This window comes from Lampris incognitus, chromosome 18 (assembly GCF_029633865.1).
Source record: "Lampris incognitus isolate fLamInc1 chromosome 18, fLamInc1.hap2, whole genome shotgun sequence".
Classification (NCBI taxonomy): Eukaryota; Metazoa; Chordata; class Actinopteri; order Lampriformes; family Lampridae; genus Lampris; species Lampris incognitus.
In genome coordinates, this window is record NC_079228.1 from 17,420,300 (window position 1) to 17,442,188 (window position 21,889).

General features: G+C 47.5%; 1 protein-coding gene across 1 annotated transcript in view; it reads left to right on the forward strand.

The window, feature by feature from the left end:
* Window positions 1–13,113: 13,113 nt before the first annotated feature.
* Window positions 13,114–21,889, forward strand: part of csmd2 (CUB and Sushi multiple domains 2) — a 366,715-nt gene continuing 357,939 nt past the window's right edge. Inside the window, exon 1 of the mRNA XM_056298741.1 lies at window positions 13,114–13,364. Coding sequence (XP_056154716.1) covers window positions 13,172–13,364 — 193 coding nt within the window. The 5' untranslated portion in view covers window positions 13,114–13,171. The remainder of the gene's footprint in view (window positions 13,365–21,889) is intronic.

Here is a 21,889-nt window from a genome sequence, read left to right on the forward strand (position 1 = left end):
GCGAAGGGGGAAAGTCTTCCTCGTTGATTGGCTGGGTGTCTTGACCTTGGGTGGAATGATGGACGGGGGTGCTTCCACTGGATGTCGGCTCAGGTACAGCATGGGATGTCCGGTCGGCTGTGACGGGCAGGGGGAGGAGGGGCTTCCCTCTGTTGAAGGGCCGCACCAGGAAACGGGCCTCACCGTTGCCGCCGCTGCTGACACTTGATTCTTGGCAATCGCCCAAACTGAGGGCGCTTTCGAAGAACCTCCACTCCTCCGCACCTGTCTTCTGCAATGACATAAAACACAGCTATTTGGGGGTGACACCAGAAGATGTTCTTAATACTAAACTCTTTGAAAAGAAAATTGCATGGCATGCATACAAGGATAACACACAAAACACACACACGGTAAAGCGGCACCAGGTCACATTTTTGCTTCAACATATCATCATTCAACTTAGGTGGCTGACATAGTGTAATGGCTATGGGGAAATGACACAACTGCCGTTCAGATCAGCCCCCCCAAGAAGGCTTGTTATGTGGCGTGCATTTTGTCTGCCACCCAGGGCCGCCACAGGGGGCGTGCGAGGCCCTGCTCATTGACACGCATGCGCATTAATCACGGTCGCGTGCACGTAGCTATTCAACGTCTGCTGCATGCGTGATGTCGGTGCAACAAGTAGAATAATACAGCATCGGCATGCACCTGCAGTCTCAGCTGTGGCTTTTTACTGTTATAGTCTTTCAAAGGAAAAATAAATCAGCTGTAAAGCTTTACGTCATCAAATCAGCTCAGCCGTCACTTCATTTTGGCATGTTGAAGTATGACAGCACGTTACAGTTCAATATTTCAGGTGCCTAGCCTATATTTCATTCAGATTTTAGATCTTTTTTTTTATATTATCATTTTGATATACTTTGTTAATCCCCGTGGGGAAATTCGTATCTGCATGTAACCCATCCTAGCTGTGTAGCTAGTGTAACGGGTTATTTTCTTGCCCGGTGCGGGCTTCGATATGGAGTGTACTGCACCACGAGGCAACATCCCTAACCGCTCGGCTAAAGGGTCAGACCCATTAGCTAGGGACTAACGTGTATTATTAGTAGTTTACACTAGGAGCAGTGCGCAGCCGCCGTGCAGCACCCGGGGACCAGCTCCAGTTCGTCTTGCCATGCCCCGGCCAGGGGCACAGACAGGAGTACTGACCCTGATGGTGGGGGGGGGAACCGGAACACCCGGAGAAAAACCCACCACAGACACGGGGAGAACATGCGAACTCCACACAGAGGACGACCTGGGATGACCCCTCAAGGTTGGACAACCCCGGGGTTCGAACCCAGGACCTTCTTGCTGTGAGGCGACAGCACTAAACCACTGCGCTAGCATGCTGCCGAAAAAAAAGAAAAAAGAAAAAGAAAAAGATATTTTTTCAGACCGGCCATTACACGTACGAAGCCTACGGTCACAGTCACGTGCACCCGACACGTGCTCAGCCACCACGTCTCTGGAAGGGTTGACGAATTTATCCAGGGATCCTCGCAGTGACTTGTAAAGTTCTTCCTTCTTTTTCCTTTTTATTTGTTATTTATTTTCTCAGCCTACGACTCGTGTTTGCGAGATCGGTCGTGCAGGATGGCGAACATTGAGGAGCAAGAATGGAGCGGCGCGCTATGCAACGATGCAATACCGCAAATGAGAAAACCTGAATCATTGGTTGGATTTTTTTTCATGTGACCTTACTATACATAATGGAATGGACACACAGGAATTAAATTTTAGAAGAATGTTGGTTAATAACAGTCATAGAAAAAAAATATATCGTAGCGAATTCGTGGGACAGTCCGAAATGCCGTCGCCACAACCGGGACGCGAACCCGTATCTCCTGCACCGCCAGCGACAACGTTAACCAGTCGACTAAAGGGTCCGACCCATTAGTCAATGACCAACGTCTACTTATCCATGCACGTTACAATATATATATATATATATATATATATACACACACACACACACCTGCAGGATGGGGGCGTCGGTAGCGTGAGGAACTATTTCGTTGCCTACCAACTTTGGGAACGCCGGTTCGAATCCCCGTGTTACCTCTGGCTTGGTTGGGTGTCCCATCCATTCCATTGTCCAAACCGATTATCCTGCTCTCGAGACCCTCGGTCGGGCGCCCCTGCAGACACAGTTGGCCGTGTCTGCGGTTGGAAAGCCGAATGTGGGTATATGTCCTGGTCGGTGCAATAGCACCTCATCTAGTCGGGCGGGGCGTGATCCTCCCACGCACTACGTCCCCTTGGCGAAACTCCTTACTGTCAGGTGAAAGGAAGTGGCTGGGGACTCCACATGTATCGGAGGAGTCATGTGGTAGTCTGCAGGCCTCCCCGGATCGGCAGAAAGGGTGGAGCAGCGACCGGGATGGCTCGGAAGAGTGGGGTAATTGGCCAAGTACAATTGGGGAGAAAAACGGGGGGCGGGGGGGGGGGGGACGTGCAGGATTGCAGACCAGGTGCGAGGCCCTGTGCAGTTGCAAACTTTGCACAGCCCATGCAGGGGTTGTGCTGCCACGGGGCACCAAACCTCCAGGGAAATATAGGGATTGGCTAACAGCGCACATGCGCACAAGTATAGCAGATTTACGTCACCTGCTGCGGGAACAGCCCTCTTGTTCTGGGGTAGGACGTGTAAATTAACGCACATATCTCGTTGGTATGCTTTGAAGAGGGGGGGGGGCTCTGTTGTCTTTGTGACAGACGTTGCCTAAATCCAAATAGGCCGGGAGCCAGGACCAGCCCTCAGGATGTTTTCTGCTACCTTTTTTTCACTATTATTTCTTGTTAGCCTATACCTTGGGCCATCAGAAGTTGATAACGAGCACCCCCAACTCGGCACCGTTTGGCCACAGGGGGCCAAAAACCCAATTTTTGAGCCATGTTCCTGGCGAAATTATGTACATGCAAATATTAAGGTACTACAATGGCATAAATAGTCATACAAGAATTAAATTTGGCAGAGAGTATCTTGATACATAGGGGGAAGCAGGAAAATATGATTCTGGGGCTTGTTGCAACTCAATTTTAAGATATCACCCACACCATCCCCAAAAAGACAAAAAAAGTACTGTCCGCCTGACAAATTATCATCAAAATGATTATACTTCAGCACTTTATGGTGAATATGTATGCCTCACTTGTGTATAGACAACTTCCTTAGTTCTTAAGCTTCAATTTGAGCCCAAGATGACCTTTCTATCTCAAATATTACTCTTGATGTGGCCGAAAGTCTTCACTATAGGCCTACAGTACCTCAAATATGAAAAAAGCAGATATGTATAATTTCCATTGCCATGGTAACTGTGGGCTGTATCAGAAGCAGCCTGAATACCACAAGGCCACCACAGATTGAAGGTATGTATTAGGTTCTAGACCAGTGACTAAGCATTGTAACAATGATTAGAACATTTATTAAACTGATATTTAACAACCTTAACATGATTTAAGCTAGTCTCTTTAGTTTTAGCTAGCTAGCAAGCACAATTTTGCAATCAAGCTAGCGAAGTTGCAATATTCATGAGGTGTGTTGTAGCTACAGTTGGAATACTATCAGTCTGCACATTTGAGGTGATAAGAGAAATAATTGTAATGCAAAGCATTATATTTGAATCAATGTGAATTGGCACACTGAATAGTACTCCCTATTTCATTATTGCAATACTGATTTTAAGATGGTTGCATTGTTACAGTATATGAATCAGTCAAGGTGCCAAAGAGACGACAAGATGATGAAGACTGGACACCTTGCCAGAGTTCTTCAAAGCAGAAGAAACAGCCACTGCCCCAGTCACCTCTGGGAAATTGCTTTCTGCATGGTTGTAAGGGGACAGTAAATGTTAAGTTTATAGCCTTTTCTTCTAAGGCTGATCCACTTAATGCATTTACTGAAATCCACGACATGAAAAACAAACTTTTGACACAAACGTCTGACTGTGGTGGCATGCCAGATGTTTGTGACTCAATTCCCGATGAATTATCTGCTGATTGTGGGTATCATGAAAACTGTCGACGCATTTTTTTCTGTAATGCTAACCGTGCTTTTGCAAGAAATTGTCAAGCAGAAAAATACGCTACTAGACCAACACGTGAGCATGTGGATTCTTCCGTTTTGTTTGGAAATTATTGCATATTCTGCAAAAGTGGCACAGTGAAGCAAGTTTCTGGCAATAGATATAGCTTGCAGAAATTCCAATCAAATGCATACAAAAATATTGAGCAAAAAGCTATGGAACTAGGTGATGAAGATTTGTTGTGCAAAATCCAGGGAGTTGATTTATTTGCTAAGGAGGCTCAATTTCATGACTGCTGTCGCAAGCAGTACTTAGTAAAGCGAGCACCTCAGCCTGACACTACAGCTGCAGCGGATGAAATAACTACAAAGAAGGGAATGATCGGTAAAGCTTTCAATGGGGTGTATGTTCATATAAAAACAGAAGTTAGTCAAAAGGGTCAGGTTGTGAAACTTGCTCATCTTACTGTTTTGTATAATGAAACCTTGAGACAATTTGGAGAAGAAGCTCCTGCTCAGATAACAAGCCATAACCTGAGACTAAAAATCGAATGCTGTCCTGATCTCAAAGATAGTATCGACTTCTCATCTTGCCCATACAAAGACACATTAGTGTTTTGTACATCCCAATAATCTATGAAGATGACAGTGCGTTCAGTTTATGAGATGGGAATTACTGATTGGAGTAAAGAGATCAGCCATGATCTTCACAAGAAAATCCTAAAAGCCTTCAAAAATTCTGAACCACTCCCTTGGCCTCCTAGAGCTCAGGATCTCCCTGACCCAAAAGAGGAGATTCCTTCTGAGGTTTTCCAATTTGTTTTAAACCTAATCTGCGGTGAGAGGAAGCCATCATATCGGGAGGACAATCTGGCATCATCAATTTCTCAAGACATCTGCAATGCAGTTACAGCAGGTCAATGGAAGATGAAGAAACACATCTTACTATGTATGACACTATGCCATCTCTTCCGATCCAAGAGCATCACCACTCTGATAAATAGGCTTGGCCACTGTGAGTCCTACACACACTCAATAGAACTTGAAATGGCTCTGGCAAATTCAATTGTGGAAAGTGCTTCATTAATCAGCAACTCAGATGTTATCAAGAGACAACCTGATGGAGCAGTCTTCCATTGTGACTGGGACAATTTTGATCAGCTAGTATCAGATGTATATGGGGCAGGGTCCATTCATACCGCTGTAGGCATCTACCTGCAAGATCAAGGGTCCTGTGCAGATGCAGCAGCCCTGACCACAACACAGCCTACACAAGAGTCAGCCTACACTAATCCGAACACTCAACCTCCAAAAAAACAACGATCATTTAAAAGTGCTGCTCAGGAGTTGCCAACTTACTACAAGCGGAAACGATCTAAACCAGCTAACTTGGAGTCATCCAATTCAAATAACACATCCACATACCACTCAAAATCATCAGATAGTGATATAATGTGGGTCATTGCTCGTAAAATCAACTCCGGCGATCAGCACATCCCTGGTCTGTCAGGTTGGGTGTCTGTTACTGGCCGTTCTCCAAAATGCCTCACCACAATTGGGTATCATCCCATGATCAATGCTCCCATAACCGACTTGACAACCATTCAAGAATACCTTAGATGCAGCCAAGTCACATCCTCTGAAGCTGGACAAGAGTACACCATCAGTACATTTGACCTAGGTGTTTGCATGAAAGCCTACCCTCTAATATGGAATGAACCTGAAAAATATAAAAAGCACATCATCCTCATTGGTATATTCCATTGCTGTGGAGCTTACTTGAAAGGTATAGGCCGAAGATACTGTCAAGTGAGTGGATGGGTCGAAGTGGCTTTGGAAGCAAAACTGATCACCACAGGCTCTATGGCTGGGGTCACTGATGGAAAGAATTGGGACAGAGCTATGAACACACACAAGTCGATGCTAGAAGGTCTTGAAAGACTCCTCTATGACAAGTACCTGGAAACTCATGGAGCACTCTCAGCTGAAGGTACATTTTTCTGGAAAAACATACCCCGAATGAATCTACTCTAACTGAAGTTCTATCATCGGCTGATATATCTCACCACATAACAGAATACAATTCATTTAGAGAAAGAGTGAGAAAGGGGGAGCTGGGAGAAACTGGCCGGTTTTGGATGGAATACATGGACTGCATCTGGCTTGTCCTGTCAATGAACAGCGCAATCAAAATGAATGACTATGATGGGTACAAAGCTGCCATAAACATCATGCCAGACCTCTTTTTCTGCTCAGATCAGCAGAATTATGCTAGATTCCTCACATACTTAAGATGCTTTCTTGAACACATTGAGGAAACACATCCTGGTTCAGAGAAACTTTTGCGCACTTGAGCAATCATTGTAGCCAGATCACATATCCCAGGCAACTGCTGCCACGTTGACAAAACAATAGAGGAGACGGCTATGAAATGGCTTAAGTCAAACTCGGGTTCTGGAACATACTCAGCTGGAATCTGTGGAATCAACAGCAATTATGAAGCCAGCCAACGTCACATCCTGACTGCCCATGCTAAAGGAGAGTTTGTAGAGGCAATGTGGAATATGATTAGCAGCCGAGGTGAGCATTCAGAGAAGCAGCAAAGAGATCTAAGACCACATGAAATCAATCGGTCTGAGGAGCAAGTGCAGCAAACAATAGAAGCATTTCAGAGTTTAATCAACCCATTTCAGCTTGAGACTTCTCAACCCTTTACAAGTTTGACTTCAGGCGCTGCTATGCCAGAAGAGGTGCGCTCTGATGTGCTGAATGCTCTGAAAAATGGCCACACTCAAAAAGAAGAGTTCATCCGTGATCGTCTTCTTACAAAGAAAGTCCTTTTTTTTAATCCTATCAAGAGAAACAAATTCAAGACAATGTCTTCCACAACACCTAAAAGGAAGCGTATGGCATCAAACCAGAGAGTAATCCAGTATAAGGCTACAAGTGGATTTATCTTTCAGATTTTCATCAAATCACAGCTACTAAGGTCACAAATCAGCATCTCTGACCTGATGTGCTATCCCCTGACTCTGACGCCATATTCCATCTCAACAATCGATGGCTTCTTTGCAAAAACCAACAAGGCACAAGGGATGAACTACATGATCAAAGATGCTGAGAATGCACAGCTCCCCTCTCCTAGCCAATGTGCTCTCATTCAAGATGGAAACTCCTCATTCTACATGAACGATGTGCCCCGGACAATGAAGACTATATCAGAGCACACCTTCAAATGTTTACCTGCTGCAGCTGAAACAGTATTCAGCACAGACACTTATGCAGACCGTCTTCATTCACCAAAATCAGCTGAGAGGGATCGTAGAGGTTGTGGGGAACGGTTCATAGTTAGTTGTCTGAATGTTCATCGACCTGCAGATTGGAAAGTTTTCCTCACAAATGATGAAAACAAGAAATCATTCATTCATTTACTTCTCGAGCACTGGAGCTCTGCAGATATGATGGAAGAGATCCTCAGAAGGCCTGTCATCTTCATAGAGGCTGGTCAAGCTTTCAAAATAGAATGTCATGCTGGAGTAATATCAAAAGAACTTCTACCTGAGATCTGTTCAAACCATGAGGAAACTGATGTGAGGGTGATCCTCTACATAAATTATTTCCAAACCAAAATGCCTCACATCAAAACAGGCAGAGTCAGAGCAAAAGACTCTGACATTTTCTTCATTCTCCTCTACTTCGCCAAATCATTCACAGTTGACATCATCTTTGACATGGGAAATAAGCTGATCAATATCAACCAGCTGGCTGACAATTATTCACAAGAACAAGTTTCAGCTCTGCTGGCCTTGCATACCTTCACTGGTGCCGACTGCACTTCAGCATTCAAAGGCAAAGGAAAGGTGCGACCGATCAAGATTCTGAATCAGAATTCAAAGTTCATTCAGATCTTTGCTGCAGTGGGGAACTCTTGGGAGCTTGATGAGCTTGTCCTCAGTGGTGCCGAAGAGTTCACCTGTCGCCTCTATGGCTTTGGTCCTTGAGTTAAGCAGGTTGATGAGGCAAGAGAGGTCAAGGTCAAGAAAATATGTGGCTCAAGCCTCGAGCTGCGACAAGGTCTCTCTATTGACCTTTCCACCGTGCAAGCGAGTCCTTTTGCAGCACATAAAGAGAGTGAACTACCAAGTAGGAATCTGGAAAAGGGCTCATGAAAACCACTCAGAAGTCCCATCCCCTTTGGACCATGGGTTTCATGTAAATGACGATGGCAAGCTAGAACCTCTGTGGTTTGAGGGTGACGTCATCCCCCGGCCCTTGTTGATGTCTTGGAAGAAGAGGGCACAGATGAGGATGACCTTGAGGAAATACACACTAACATGGATGATGATGAAGAAGAGGAGGAATATGGGGAAGATTAAGATATCAAATCCAATTTAGATTTTATTTTATTTTTTTAGATTTTTTTCGGATTTCAGCTTTATTAGATAGTACAGTTGAAAGAGACATGAGTGTGGAAAGAGAGAAGGGAGGACATGCAGCATATGGAAGTGGGCCGGATTCAAACCCGTGCTGATGCGTTAGAGACTAGTGTTGTGGTACGCGCACTATCCCAGTGAACCACCAATTATGATTTATTTTATATTATTTTTATTTTTTAAGGTGAATTTTTGGCTTCTTCTGTTGTTGTTTCTCCCTTTGCCTATATTTTGTGTAGTTTTTTTGGGGACAGTGGGATGGGATGGGGTAAGAGGGTAGGAATTAATGTTTCATTGTTGTTAATAAAATGAAAGCCATCTGTTTTCAAAAAAATATTATAGTAAAAAATGTTTACTGTACTCTATTGGTGGTTGGCTTCCACTTGAGTGCATTGCGTTGGACCTATAGGCCCATTGCTATAGGCCTATGAGACACCATTTAAAAGCATTTGTTTTCCTACAGGTTCTTTAGTATTCACTTTTCATGTTCACTTCAGATAGCAGTAGTAAGCAGTACATATGAACATATTGTTAAATGCAATAAATTGCACTTACCCCCATTTGGAATGCTAGTGACTAAAAAATTAAATGTTCTCTGATTTGAGGTATAGAGAAGACTTTCGGCCACAGCAAGAGTAATTGTTGAAATAGAAAGGTCATCTTGGGCTCAAATTGAAGCGTAAGAACTAGGGAAGTTGTCTATACACAAGTGAGGCATACATATTCACCATAAAGTGCTGAAGAATAATCATTTTGATGATAATTTGTCAGGCAGACAGTACTTTTTTTGTCTTTTTGGGGATGGTGTGGGTGATATCTTAAAATTGAGTTGCAACAAGCCCCAGAATCATATTTTCCTGCTTCCCTCTATGTATCAGGATACTCTCTGCCAAATTTCATTCTTGTATGACTATTTATGCCATTGTAGTACCTTAATATTTGCATGTACATAATTTCGCCAGGAACATGGCCCAAAAATTGGGTTTTTGGCCCCCTGTGGCCAAACGGGGCCGAGTTGGGGGTGCTCGTTATCAACTTCTGATGGCCCAAGGTATAGGCTAACAAGAAATAATAGTGAAAAAAAGGTAGCAGAAAACATCCTGAGGGCTGGTCCTGGCTCCCGGCCTAAAAGAGTTACCTGGTGTTGCTTCAGTGTGTTTGTACATAAATTAACACATTAACACGGGCAAATTACAAGGGGTTAGTTATAGTAGCGTGTGCATCATGCTTACACGAGACTGCCGGTGAAGAATGAGGAATTACACTTTAAACAACATAATTGGAATTATGTAAATATGTAAAAGAAAAAAAACAAAACAAGTGGGGTGATCTGCCTCTGCACTGAATGGTACTTTAGTCTCAGGTGTCACCAAGCTCACCGGCATTATTTTCCTCCCTGCCTCTTCCTCATTTCTCTCCATCTCTGTGTCCATCACAGGACTCAGTGGCCGTGCAGCAGGCTCTCCGCCACGGCAGTGCCTTTGGCCCGGGAGATAAGGGCAAGGGAGGGTAAAGTCACCGAGGTCACTTTCCTTCTCCTTATCGTCCTCTGAGATCAGCCTCTGGAACTTTTGCTGCACCACGAGAACCGTCTCATCTGGTACATTCTGCTGCTCTCCGGCCCTGAACAGAGAGGTGTGTGTGTGTGTGTGTGCGTTAAATGGTAAACAGACTGCATTTTATATAGCACTTTTCTCGCTGCAACAGGCACTCCAAGCGCTTCAAATCAGTTAATGCCTCACATTCACCCACACATATGGCGATGCAAGGTAACAACCAGCTCAGCGGGAGCAGTTAGGGGTTAAAGGTCTTGCTCAAGGACACCTCGGAATTTTTGGCAAAGGAGGATGATCGAACCGGCAACCCTCCAGTTACTAGATAACCTGCTCTACCTCTGAGCTACTGCCACCCCAGTAGTCCCAGTGTGCGTGTGCACATGTGAGTGGGGGTGGGGGGTGGGGGTAACATACTTGTTTATGAAATGTTAGAAAAAAAAGATAATTATAATCATAGCCACATCTTCATCATTACTGATATTTATCGACCTCCACAAAAGCCATGATGGTGAGGATGGACAGGACTGTGATAATGGCTGTATGGGACCATTGTCGTCATCATCATCATCATCGTCATCGTGATCATATTCATCATCATCATCGTAAATAGCATCTTCATCATCATCATCATCAATAACATCTCAATAATCATCCTCAATATCTTCATCATCGTCGCTGTCGTCATCATCATCATCATCATCGCCTGCCATAGCAGTCATTTCATTTGCCAGTATTTTGGGTTTAACCAATAAGATAAGTGAATACAGTTAAATTGTTTTACCGTCATATCTAAGTTGGCACGAGCTCCAGTAGCCCATACAGTAGCCATTAACGAGGCTCTCTTCAGCCACTGCCCCCCCCCTTCCATTCCGAGCACAGGCTACCTTATGAAAGCCAGCCTTTAAACTTCTGAGACTATGAACACACTATAGAGGAAGGATCGCCAAAAACCAACAAAATTATGCATTTCAGACCTCAAAACCATCACATGGTAGTGACGACGAGCATTTTGTTCCCAAGGAAACTGGTTTTATTGAATGGAATTGATTTTTTTAAAAATATGTATATGTGTGTGTGTGTGTGTGGCATGCAGCGAGAGAGAGAGGGAGAGAGAGAGAGACTATCTTGACGTTACCTCCTCCTCGTCCTCTCAGATGCTAATGTGTGGCGCATGCTTGGGGGCTCCTCAGGAGAACCTCGACCTCTGGCGACCCCTCTCACCGTGCCTCCATCAGAAAAAAGGTATGTTTCTTCAGCTGTGTCCGGCCATAGTCTATCCGTCACCTCCTTATACCTGTCCCATATCGCCTGGCACACACTGTCGAAGTCGTCCTCAGGTACATTGGGGTGAATCCAAGCAGAGCGCGGGAAAGGCGCAACCGCGTCCCAGGACCGTCTCGCGGTGGGTCGTGGCCTAAAATAATCTTCTGTCACTCCTTTCCCCATGTCGCCCATCCTGCAGCGTCTCAGCAATACCTCGGGTCATATCGTTCGAACGCTGAATCAAATGCGCGTTTTTAAATGTATATAAACGTCAGAGGGCAACCATGGCAACCGGTATTCCCATCATGAGAATTCCACCCCCCCCCCGTCAGCGGGGGGTCACTCCATCATCAGATATCCAACCACTGTCCTGCGGCCCATCATCGTGTGGCTGTGTTTTACTTTACCCGTAAAATCAGATCATGATGGGGCAAGGGGCTGGGGAGGGCTTTTCAGGGAGTCCAGGTTGATATCGACTAATTCTGATCAGATTCGTGAGGTTTCACAGACCGGACCCAGACCGGACCACGGACAGTTCGTTCGTCAGGCCTGTCCCTGTGCGGTCTCTGCAGCAGTGGCGGGGACGACGTTCAAATTTCTTGGCGGGAAGTTCCACCCTGTTACGCGACAGTTTCACGTGTTGCGAGCAAGAAGAGGACGTCCCTTATCTGGCTTCCGGTCAGTCGGGCGGAGGCGTGAGGTCGTCCCTGCGGGTTTTTAAAACTTAAAAAAAAAAGTTGGTAATAAACTGGATTTGTTTTATGTTTTCGCACCATTACATGCAGCGTCAACAGCGCGCGAGCAGTGTTCTGGTAGCCTATGACAACGAGGCGGTCACATTTATGGAAAGAAAAAAGGAAAAAGAAGAAAGCAGTCTTAGCTGGTCTCATAACGCGCATTTGCTTAATTGGTTGATTTTTTAGAAATTGTTAACAAGACAGGTTTTGGTGTTGTTTTATAGGCCCGCAGTCTTTGAAATTCGAGCATATCTCATTGGCTGGGGGGGAGAGAGAGAGAGAGGGAGAGACAGAGAGAGGGGGAGAGAGAGAGAGGGGGGGGGAGAGAGAGAGGGAGAGAGAGATGCAGAGTAGGACTAGGTCTGCAGTCTCAATGTTGGCGTCGTACAGACCCGACATGCTGTAGCAAACGGTATCCAGGGCTGCGATAGCAGGAATATACACACTAGCCTTTCTCTCTCTCCTCCTCCTCACTGCCGGCCGAGCACTTCCTGCAAACCAGGCGTCTTCTTGGATACGGACACGTTCGGCTCTCTTCCATTTATTTGTTGCTCATTAATTTTGATTGCTTTAACGAGTTAAATGTGGATTATCTGCCCGCCGCGCTGTTGTTAATTGGAAATAAATAAAAGATAAGAACAAATCACTGCTGTGGGACAAACTGAAAACGGGATCTCCCGTTTTTTTTGTTTTTTCTCTCTCGGCGTGTTCTGGTAATATCTATTACATATCCGGGACGGAGGACGGAGTCGAGTGTGTGTGTGCTTGCGTGCGTGCGCGTGTGTTTGTGCATGTGCGCGCGTGTGCGTGTGTGTGTGTGTGTGTTTCTTTTTTTTTCTTCTCCCCTTCTTCTTTTGCGCGTGGGTAGATAAGTCGCCCCTCGCGTTGCATCCCCCTCGCTTTGCCTTTTCTTTTTTTTTTCCTTTCGGTGGGGGAATCGTCTTCACGAGGGAGATCCGCTAACCCCTCGGTCCGCATGACATGGTTCAGTCCAGCTGCGAGATCCGAGCCTCGATGCATTGGGATTTTTCTCAGAGCCGACACCAAGTGAATCTCCCCTTTCAAACCGTGTGAGAGAAAAAAAAACAAAAAACAAAAAAAAAACTACCCGTGGCTGCCAGAAAAGCCCCTGCCATGAGCGCCGCCTCGGACCGGGACGAATCGGGACCTGCGAGGGGAGCAGAATGCGCATGCAGCAGGCACATCCATAGCGCGCCGCGGAGAAGGCACGGAATACGGATTTTTGCGCTAATGAAGGTGGGAGTACACGCGCACTGGAGCCGGCTGCTGTTCTTATACATGGGGCTGCTGTCCGCCTCGGTAAAGGGTAAGTTCCCCTCTCGTCCAGCTAAAATCACACTGGAGCTCTGTATGTGTAGAAATGCAGCAACACTCCCCCCCTCCTCCTCCCCCATTATTCCCACCCGACACACATTTACACCAAGCAATATCTGTTATAGCATCCAAAGTTATCCAGGCGGGATGAAGGGCGGGTGTTTATATGCTTCCGCCGGGTTCTGGGGGAGAGGGGGGGGCGGGAGGTGACGGCCACTCGAGTCTCTATCTCACTAGCCTCGCGCTGGTGATATGGGGTGCCTGCTGCATTTTTATAAACCACTGTGTTTGTTAAGTAGCTATAAGGGGGGTGGGTGGGCGGGTGGGTGGGTGGGTGGGGGTACAGATGCGGGGAGATAAGATGTTGGGATAGTTCCCGTCTCGCCACGGAGCTTCCTCGTCACACAGCCGGGCGGAATTATCATTCGCGGCACGCGTCGCTCGCGTTAGGAGCCAGTTAGGGTGGTCACCGGGGCTGCTCTGCTTCCACAGGGGCACGTTTCAAACAGCCCCTCTCCTGCTCTTGTTGCTGCAACACTCGTCTGTCTGAGCGCTTGTTTCCGAGAATATCAAAGGCCAGGTGAACACCACTGGACACAATTTGAGCACATTTGGGAAGTGTGCGCGTGCGCGTGCGAACGAGCGCGTTTGCGTGCGTGTGTGTATGTATAGGGCTAATTATCTGACTGGTTGGTGCTTCTGTAAATGAATGACAACAAATGTATGAGTCTTACAACTCGCATTAGACGTTCGGCAGATTATTGACGCTTTTATTTTCATCTCCACACATTTTTTTTCCTCCCCAGTCGATAGTTGAAAAGAGTAAAGCCACTTCATGGCGTTATTCAGGACTCCAGCTCGGGTGAATTCAGCCGCAATGATTTGTGCCGTCTAGAGCAGCTTCTTTGGCAAGAAGGTACCTCCGTTTTTAGGACCGTCTTGGCTCCACACCACATAATGTGGACTATTTTTAGAAAAAGCCAGGAATACTGCTGGAGCCGCGATATGAATTTGACAGTGAGTCATGGTTCTCCTCACCCACTCATGCCTTCGGATGGGCAATCTAAAATCCACGGCTGAGTGGGAACCGGGTGCAATCTGAGCATCACCAATTCACCGTCCCTCACATTATTTTCAGGGTAGCTCAGGTTGGGGTTTTGACCATCGCAATGGGTTTAACTTCACTGTTTTGTTTTGTTTTTTGGAAAGTGTTACTTTCCACACACACACACACGCACACACACCATAATTCTGACGTCATCAGCCATTCTCGAGTGAATTCCCACGTCATCAACCAGCCAGACAACAGCTGCCCAAAGCTTTCTTCCGGTCGTGAGGCTTTGCCTCAGCAAACCGACAACATATTGCCACCGTATGACTTTTCCCCGTCTCGGGACAGTGTGCCTCTTGCTTCTCTAAACGCTGTTGCACTGTGGGAAGCTCCTTTGGGAGCCAGCGAAACAACAAGCCTAACTTTGGCCATTAGCCTATTGCGCAAATTTGTGCGCCCACTAGGTGTGTAGATCCGCCCTTGACAATGGCGTTCACCTTTAAAATAAATTTAAATAAAAAGAAATGTGGACATGACTTGTTGTGGGGGGTCGTTGTCTGGCATGTCCCTCGGCTCTGCAGCCACCAGCAGTTGCCCCGTCCTCCCATGGAGCGGCACCAAAGACTCGCACTTGTGCAACATGGGTGGGAGGAGAGGAGCAAGAGAGGCCGTTGTCAGCCCATAATATCCCTGTTTTTAACACGTCGCACCAGAACTTGTCGGCTAAAGGCGACCTCAGCAGCTATGTCGGAGTCAGGGCGAGCACGTCCAACCTTTGCGTCCTTATTAAAACCCCAGGCTGACTTACAGGCCCACGTTTAAAACGCGTTGAAGTTAGTCAGGGATTTATTCACACATCACATCGGTCTCAGTCGATGAAACCGCCCCGGCGCTTCTGATGGCAGGCGGGGAGAGACGCGTGACAGGTTTCTCTCTCCGGCCTCGAGCTCTGCGGGCTTGACGCTCAACGGGTGATCGTCGCCGTCCATTCATCCCGCCCGTGGAGACGGCGGCAGAGGAGGGGGCGCGGCGGTCGCGGTGGGGGAGGAAGACACGCCACTCCTCGCGTCTCGGCTTTCACGCGCGGGCCGGCGGGAGACGAGTTCGCCGGACGGCGCGTTATCGAGACGCAGCACCCACCCCCGGTTGTTTTTTGGGCGTCTGGCTTCGCCGAAGCCCAGCTCTCGTTTATCGAGCCATGTTTTATTTATGCTCCGCTAAGTTGATATGTCAGCGTGGCCCTGACGCAACTCGCTGAAACATGAGGGAGACAAGGGGGGAGGACTCGGTGTCCTTTTCCTTTTCATCCGGCATTCTATTAGTTCGCTTCTGCTCTTGAAGTGCGCGGGTGGGCGCGTGCGCGTGCGTGTTTCTGGCCCCTTTAAATGGACATATAGGTATGATTCACTTAATAACCGCTCGCTTTCATGCCCACAATGCAGCGGGGCAGCTGTTGTGATCCAAAGCCATTGCGTTGTTTCAACACGTAAACGCAGGGCCGGTGTGCAGTTGAGACAACAAAACAAAAAACAAAACAAAACCGGATGTGGCGGGTTACAACAACGTATTGAACATACATTCAAACAAAATCCCCTCTGCAAGCAGTTTGAAAGGATCTATCTATCTATCCATCCATCCATCCATCCATCCATATAGCTATCTATCTATCTATCTATCTATCTATCTATCTATCTATCTATCTATCTATCTATCTATCTATCTATCTATCTATCTATCTATCTATCTATCTATCTATCTATCTATCTATCTATCTATCTATCTATCTATCTATCTATCTATCTAACAAGTCACCTGTCTGTATAGATGTGTAGCTAGATACACAGCTGTGGCTGACTCTGGCTGGTTTGTAGTGGTTAGTCTGCCATATCAGTCCCTGCTTGTCCTGGACGTGCCTGGTAGTGAAAGGTTCAGCACCTCGGACAGAGACCTCCGCAGCGTGGACAGCTCCCCCGGCTTCTCTCTCAGCGAGCGCCCACCTGCGCGCACCGAGAGAGGTTTCTCTCACAGGAAGGAAGACCCGGGCCTCTCTGATCTGACCTCCTTCCGCCAGCCGGCCCCATGCGTCCCCCTCGAACACATGCTTAGACACAAATGCTGACCCTCGGGGCAGCACGGTGGCCCAGTTGTTAGCACTGTTGCCTATCAGCAAGAAGGTGCTGGGCTCGAACCCCAGGCTGTCCCGGGGCCTTTCTGTGCGGAGTTTGCACGTTCTTCCCCGTGGGTTTCCTCCCGGTGCTCCGGTTTCCTCCCACCATCAAAAAGACATGCATGTTAGGGTTCATATGTCTTGTGTCCTTGACCGAGGCACGGCAAGAGAACTGGAGATGGTCCCCGGGCTGCTGCACGGCTGCTGCCCACCCATCCTAGCTGCACGGCCAGGGTGGGTTAAATGCAGAGGGTGGATCTCCCCACGGGGATTAATGAAGTATATCTTCCTTCTTTACGTATTCATTTCCCATGCTCACGCAGGCCCTTCCTCGACTCTAGCTGGCCCTCTCGGCGCACCGGGTGACACCGAATCTCAAATTTCCCATTATCTGCATGGGGCTCGGCTTGGCTAGGCATCTCCCATCTGCTCTCCACCTTCAGTGGGGAACGTTAAGGGGAAGGGGGAGGGGGGGCTATTAAACAGGAGAGGCAAAACTGAGCAGTGCGGGGAATGCTGAATACAGTACGGGCGCGTAAGAAGCATCTCTAACTGGGCTCTCTTTTGCTACGTTGCTCGTTTTCCAAGTCACGGAGGGAGAAATTCAGGGAGACGGACGGAGGCGGAGCGATGGAGGTAGACGCTGTGGAGGTGTGTGGGGGGGGTAATGGTAGGGATGATGATATAGGAGTGAGGGGGAAGGAATGGAGAGGGGGGCGGCAGAAAAATAAGGTGGTATTTAGAAAAATGGGGGAGTGGGGAATTTGAGTGAGAGGGAAACGAGAGGCAGGGGGGCTGATGCGAGGGCAGGGGAGGTAATAAGTGTGCACCGGCAGGGCATTAATCTGGGCCCCGTGTTCCACCGTGACAACTTGGTGCTGGCATGATTTTCTCCTCTGTACTAAATAATGTGTTTGGAGGCTCATTTCCTTATCTGCTATTAAGCAGGCTCCAGTTTCAACACACTGATCCCAACTAAAAACCTGTTAAGTGAGCTGTGTGTGTGTGTGTGTGTGTGTGTGTGTGTGTGTGTGTGTGTGTGTGTGTGTGTGTGTGTGTGTGTGTGTGTGTGTGTGTGTGTGTGTGTGTGTGTTGTGTGTGTGTGTGTGTGTGTGTTGTGTGTGTGTGTGTGTGTGTGTGTTGTGTGCATGTTGTGAGTTCTCCGCCCAATATACATTAAGACGATTAGGCTGAAGCGTCGACAGGCAGGTCATTAGGTACAGCTCGATAGGGGTCAGTGGGAGAGTGTGTGTGTGCGTTTGCGTAGTGTGTGTGTGTACAGGTGCACATGCTTTCAGCGGTTTGTCCTTGTGAGGTCCTCTCAGCTCTCTGGTGGCTGGTGCGTCACTGTGTCACTCTCTCTCTCTTTTTTCCCCCCTCGCTCCCTTTTCCACCCATCCTGCCACCTCCCCCTTTACTCAGCTCTGGTGATTCACACTGTCATCTGTCTCCAGATGGCCAGAGCTCTGTCACTGGGTTTAGTCATGCTGATCACAGCTGCACATATGCACACAATCACATACACACGCATGCACACACACGCACGCATGCACGCACACATACACACACGTGAAGACAAACGCACAATTCTATGGGTACATTTACACCTACATGCAGGTTATTAGACAAGCCCACCCTGAACACAGAGACACGGACACACTCAGCAGATGTGTTCAAACACACCTGGTGCATTTCACTTGCATTCTGACCCGCAAAGTTACTCAGACACACACACACACACACACACACACACACACACGCACACATGCAGGAATGAGAAACACACTCACACACACACACACACACACACACACAGCACGGCACGACTCAAACCCCTGCAGCCATTTTAAACTGGAGACCTGAAGCACATTTCCAGAGTTCCTTGATTGGAATGGCACTCAGACAGATAATGGGGTAAAAATCAATTAAGTCCAGTGAGATTCTTGGGCCTCCTCTGCACGGTGTTCCGATCAGACCCGGATCAGACCCGGAACAAAAGGCACCCGAGACAGAAGGGTCAAGAATCCGGCCTTGCTCAACGCTATCTGCTGTGGGCTCGTCTTCAAAGAATATGCATTCATACAAAGGAGCTATGACACGTCAGCATCTGGATATTTGTGTGTATGTGCAAACACACACACACACGCACATGCACACGCACACGCACACACGCACACACACACACACACACACACACACACACACAGAAGTTGCTGTGAGTGAAATGTCTCCAGTTCTGGTGCACGTTGGAAATGCTGGCTTGGGAAAATGTAATCAGGAAAACTCTTCTCCTGCTTATCAATTACTGACAAGGTGCTCTGGAGCAAGGCATTTGGTGCTCCATGGCGCGGTTAGATCGTCTGTGTGTGTGTGTGTGCATGTGTGGTCTGCCATCACTGAACCCATCAGGATGACCAGGCTGGTGATAACAGGCGGGTTATTGCCGAGGTTAAGAAGGGCCACCAAGCGAGATGAGGCATGTGGGTGTGTGTGTGGGAGGAGGAGGAGGAGGAGGAGGGGGGAGGAGGAGGAGGAGGGGGTAGGGGGGTTGCATGGACTCTTAACCCTCGGTCGTTCCTGTGCAGCTGAAGTTGGAAATGGGAAGCTGTGTTGGTACGGGGCATGCTCCTGGTCCCGGTGTGGATGTGTGCAACAAAGCAGGGTGTCGCTGGTGGAGAGCCTGGTTGCCTGCAATCACACCTGACAAAAGACCGTCAGAGAACTGCAGGACCCTGTAGGACCCTGCAGGACCCTGCAGGACCCTGCGCTGCGTCCCTTTGGACGCCCTTCTAGACACACTATGGAAAGGAGAAATGTAGACCTAACTTCTTTTTTTCTTTTTTTTTCTTGTCCTGACTCAATGGTCCTTTTCTCCGTCCTTATCATACATGTGATGTGAATTCGCCCCGGCCGGGGTAAATGTCTGTCAGACAAGACAGCGGCGGACACCCTGTCTGTCTCGTGCAGACACGGAGCGCCGGCGCCGCCAGGGGTTTCTGTAGCCGCCCCCTTTACACCGGTCCCATCAGATACCAGTGATCCCAGAGATTAAAGATTAGATACGAGGCAGGAGGTGACTTGTCCTTGTCCGTTCCTGTATCACTCCACTCTCACTCTCTCTCTCTCTCTCTCTCTCTCTCTCTCTCTCTCTCTCTCTCTCTCTCTCTCTCTCTCTCTCTCTCTCTCTCTCTCTCTCTCTCTCTCTCTCTCTCTCTCTCTCTCTCTCTCTCTCTCACACACACACACACACTGGCACAGAAACACACACACACACACAGTTTCTCGCTCCCTTACCATTGAATAAGCTGTCTTGAGTGGCTTTTAGGGCTAGCAGTAGAGTCACAGTGTCAAGAAACTGTGTTTGTGTGTGTGTGTGTGTGTGTGTGTGTGTGTATTGTACATTCATGCCTGTGTCTTTTATATTTTGAGTCTCACACAGCCTGTCTGTGGGGTTATTTGTGTGTGTTTGTGTATGTTTTTTAATGAAATCATTAGGACTTTTTGAGGAAAAAAAAATCATATCGCCGCACAAAGAGCCGTATTTGTTTTATGTGATGTGTTTCTCACCTTGGGCAAAAAAATCTAAAGCACAAAATAATTGAGTGTGTTTTTCTGTAATAACTTAGAATATAATTTTTCAAATGAGTAAAAGTGGGTCAGGTTTCGAGTGTGTGGTGGGTGGGGTGGGGGGGTTAAAAATTAGTATTCGCCCCTGAAATCAGTTTTAAGATTAGCTCTCAGACTTGTGTAATTGAGAGTTGTTTTCAAGCTAAGGGGTTGTAATGTAAATAATGATATAGAGCCAAACAAGTATGGTGCTATATGACTGCACATGCGACTGTGTTCTGTATTTGTGTGCACATGTGGAAGTGTATATGTGTGTGCATGTGAATCACAGTGTGTATTTTTTTGCAGTTTAGGACTCAAATGTTTAACATCCTCAGCTTCCGCACGTCCATCAGATCCTCATCTGACTTCTTCTACATTGGCTATCACACACAGACACACACACACACACAGTCGTGTTTCACTATCCTTGTGCGGACCCCTCATTGACTACATTCATTTCCTAGCCCTTAAACCTAACCTTACCCACGCAAAGTACATGCCTAACCCTAACCCTTACCCTAACCTTACCCTAACCCTAACTCTAACCGTAACCCTAAAACCAACTCCTAACCCTAAAATAGACCCTTTTCCTTGTGCAGACACAAGGTACGTCCTGTCAGGTTTTGCTATCCTTGTATGGACATTTGGTCCGCACAAGGATAGCTAAACATGTACACACACACACACACACACACACACACACACACACACACACACACACACACACACACATGCAGAGAAGGGGCCAAATACTTGTAATGGCTGGCTATGAGTCAGGTTTAGGGTTTGGGTTGAAAGGTTGAAACCGAGCCGTGAGGTTGAAATGTGGCTGATGGCTCATGTGCTGTTTGTTCATCTGGGCTGGCCTGTCTTCCAGTGATTGATTGCGTAGACCTGTTGGGGTGGTCACGTCTCCCCCCACCCCCACCCAGCACACACCAGGATTTAGTACATACTGTCCGGAGAAGAACAAACATATACAGTGCTGAGCAAGCTACTCGGGAAGTGTAGTGAGCTGCTAGCTGCTAGTTACTCCACATTAAACGGAGCTAAGCTTCAGAGTAGCAAGCTGAGCTCCAGCAGCATGGCAGTAGTGTACTACTAGATTTTTTTTTTTATTTACATTGAAGCAACTTCATTGCAAGTCAATGCTATCTCAGTGATCAATCAAGCTGTCAGTCAAACAGGTAGGCGGGTAGAGAATGATCAGTTCAGTTGTTTATTAAACAATAAGCTGTGCTGTCTGCTCTCACTGCTCCAAAACCAACTTGGCAGCAAAAACATGATAATATTGGCATCGCATCATAACAAATAACAGGTGTCGAGAGCCGTGGCGCAGTGGTTAGTACGGTCGCCTCACAGCAAGAAGGTTCTGGGTTCGAGCCCCGGGGTAGTCCAGCCTTGGCGGTCGTCCCGGGGTCGTCCTCTGTGTGGAGTTTATATGTTCTCCTCGTGTCTGTGTGGGTTTCCTCCGGGTGCTCCGGTTTCCTCCCACAGTCCAAAGACATTTAGGTCAGGTGACTCGGCCATACTAAATTGTCCCTAGGTGTGTGTGTGTGTGTGTGTGTGTGTGTGTGTGTGTGTGTGTGTGTGTGTGTGTGTGTGTGTGTGTGTGTGTGTGTGTGTGTGTGTGTGTGTGTGTGTGTTGCCCTGTGTGACGGCCTGGCGGCCTGTCCAGGGTGTCTCCCCG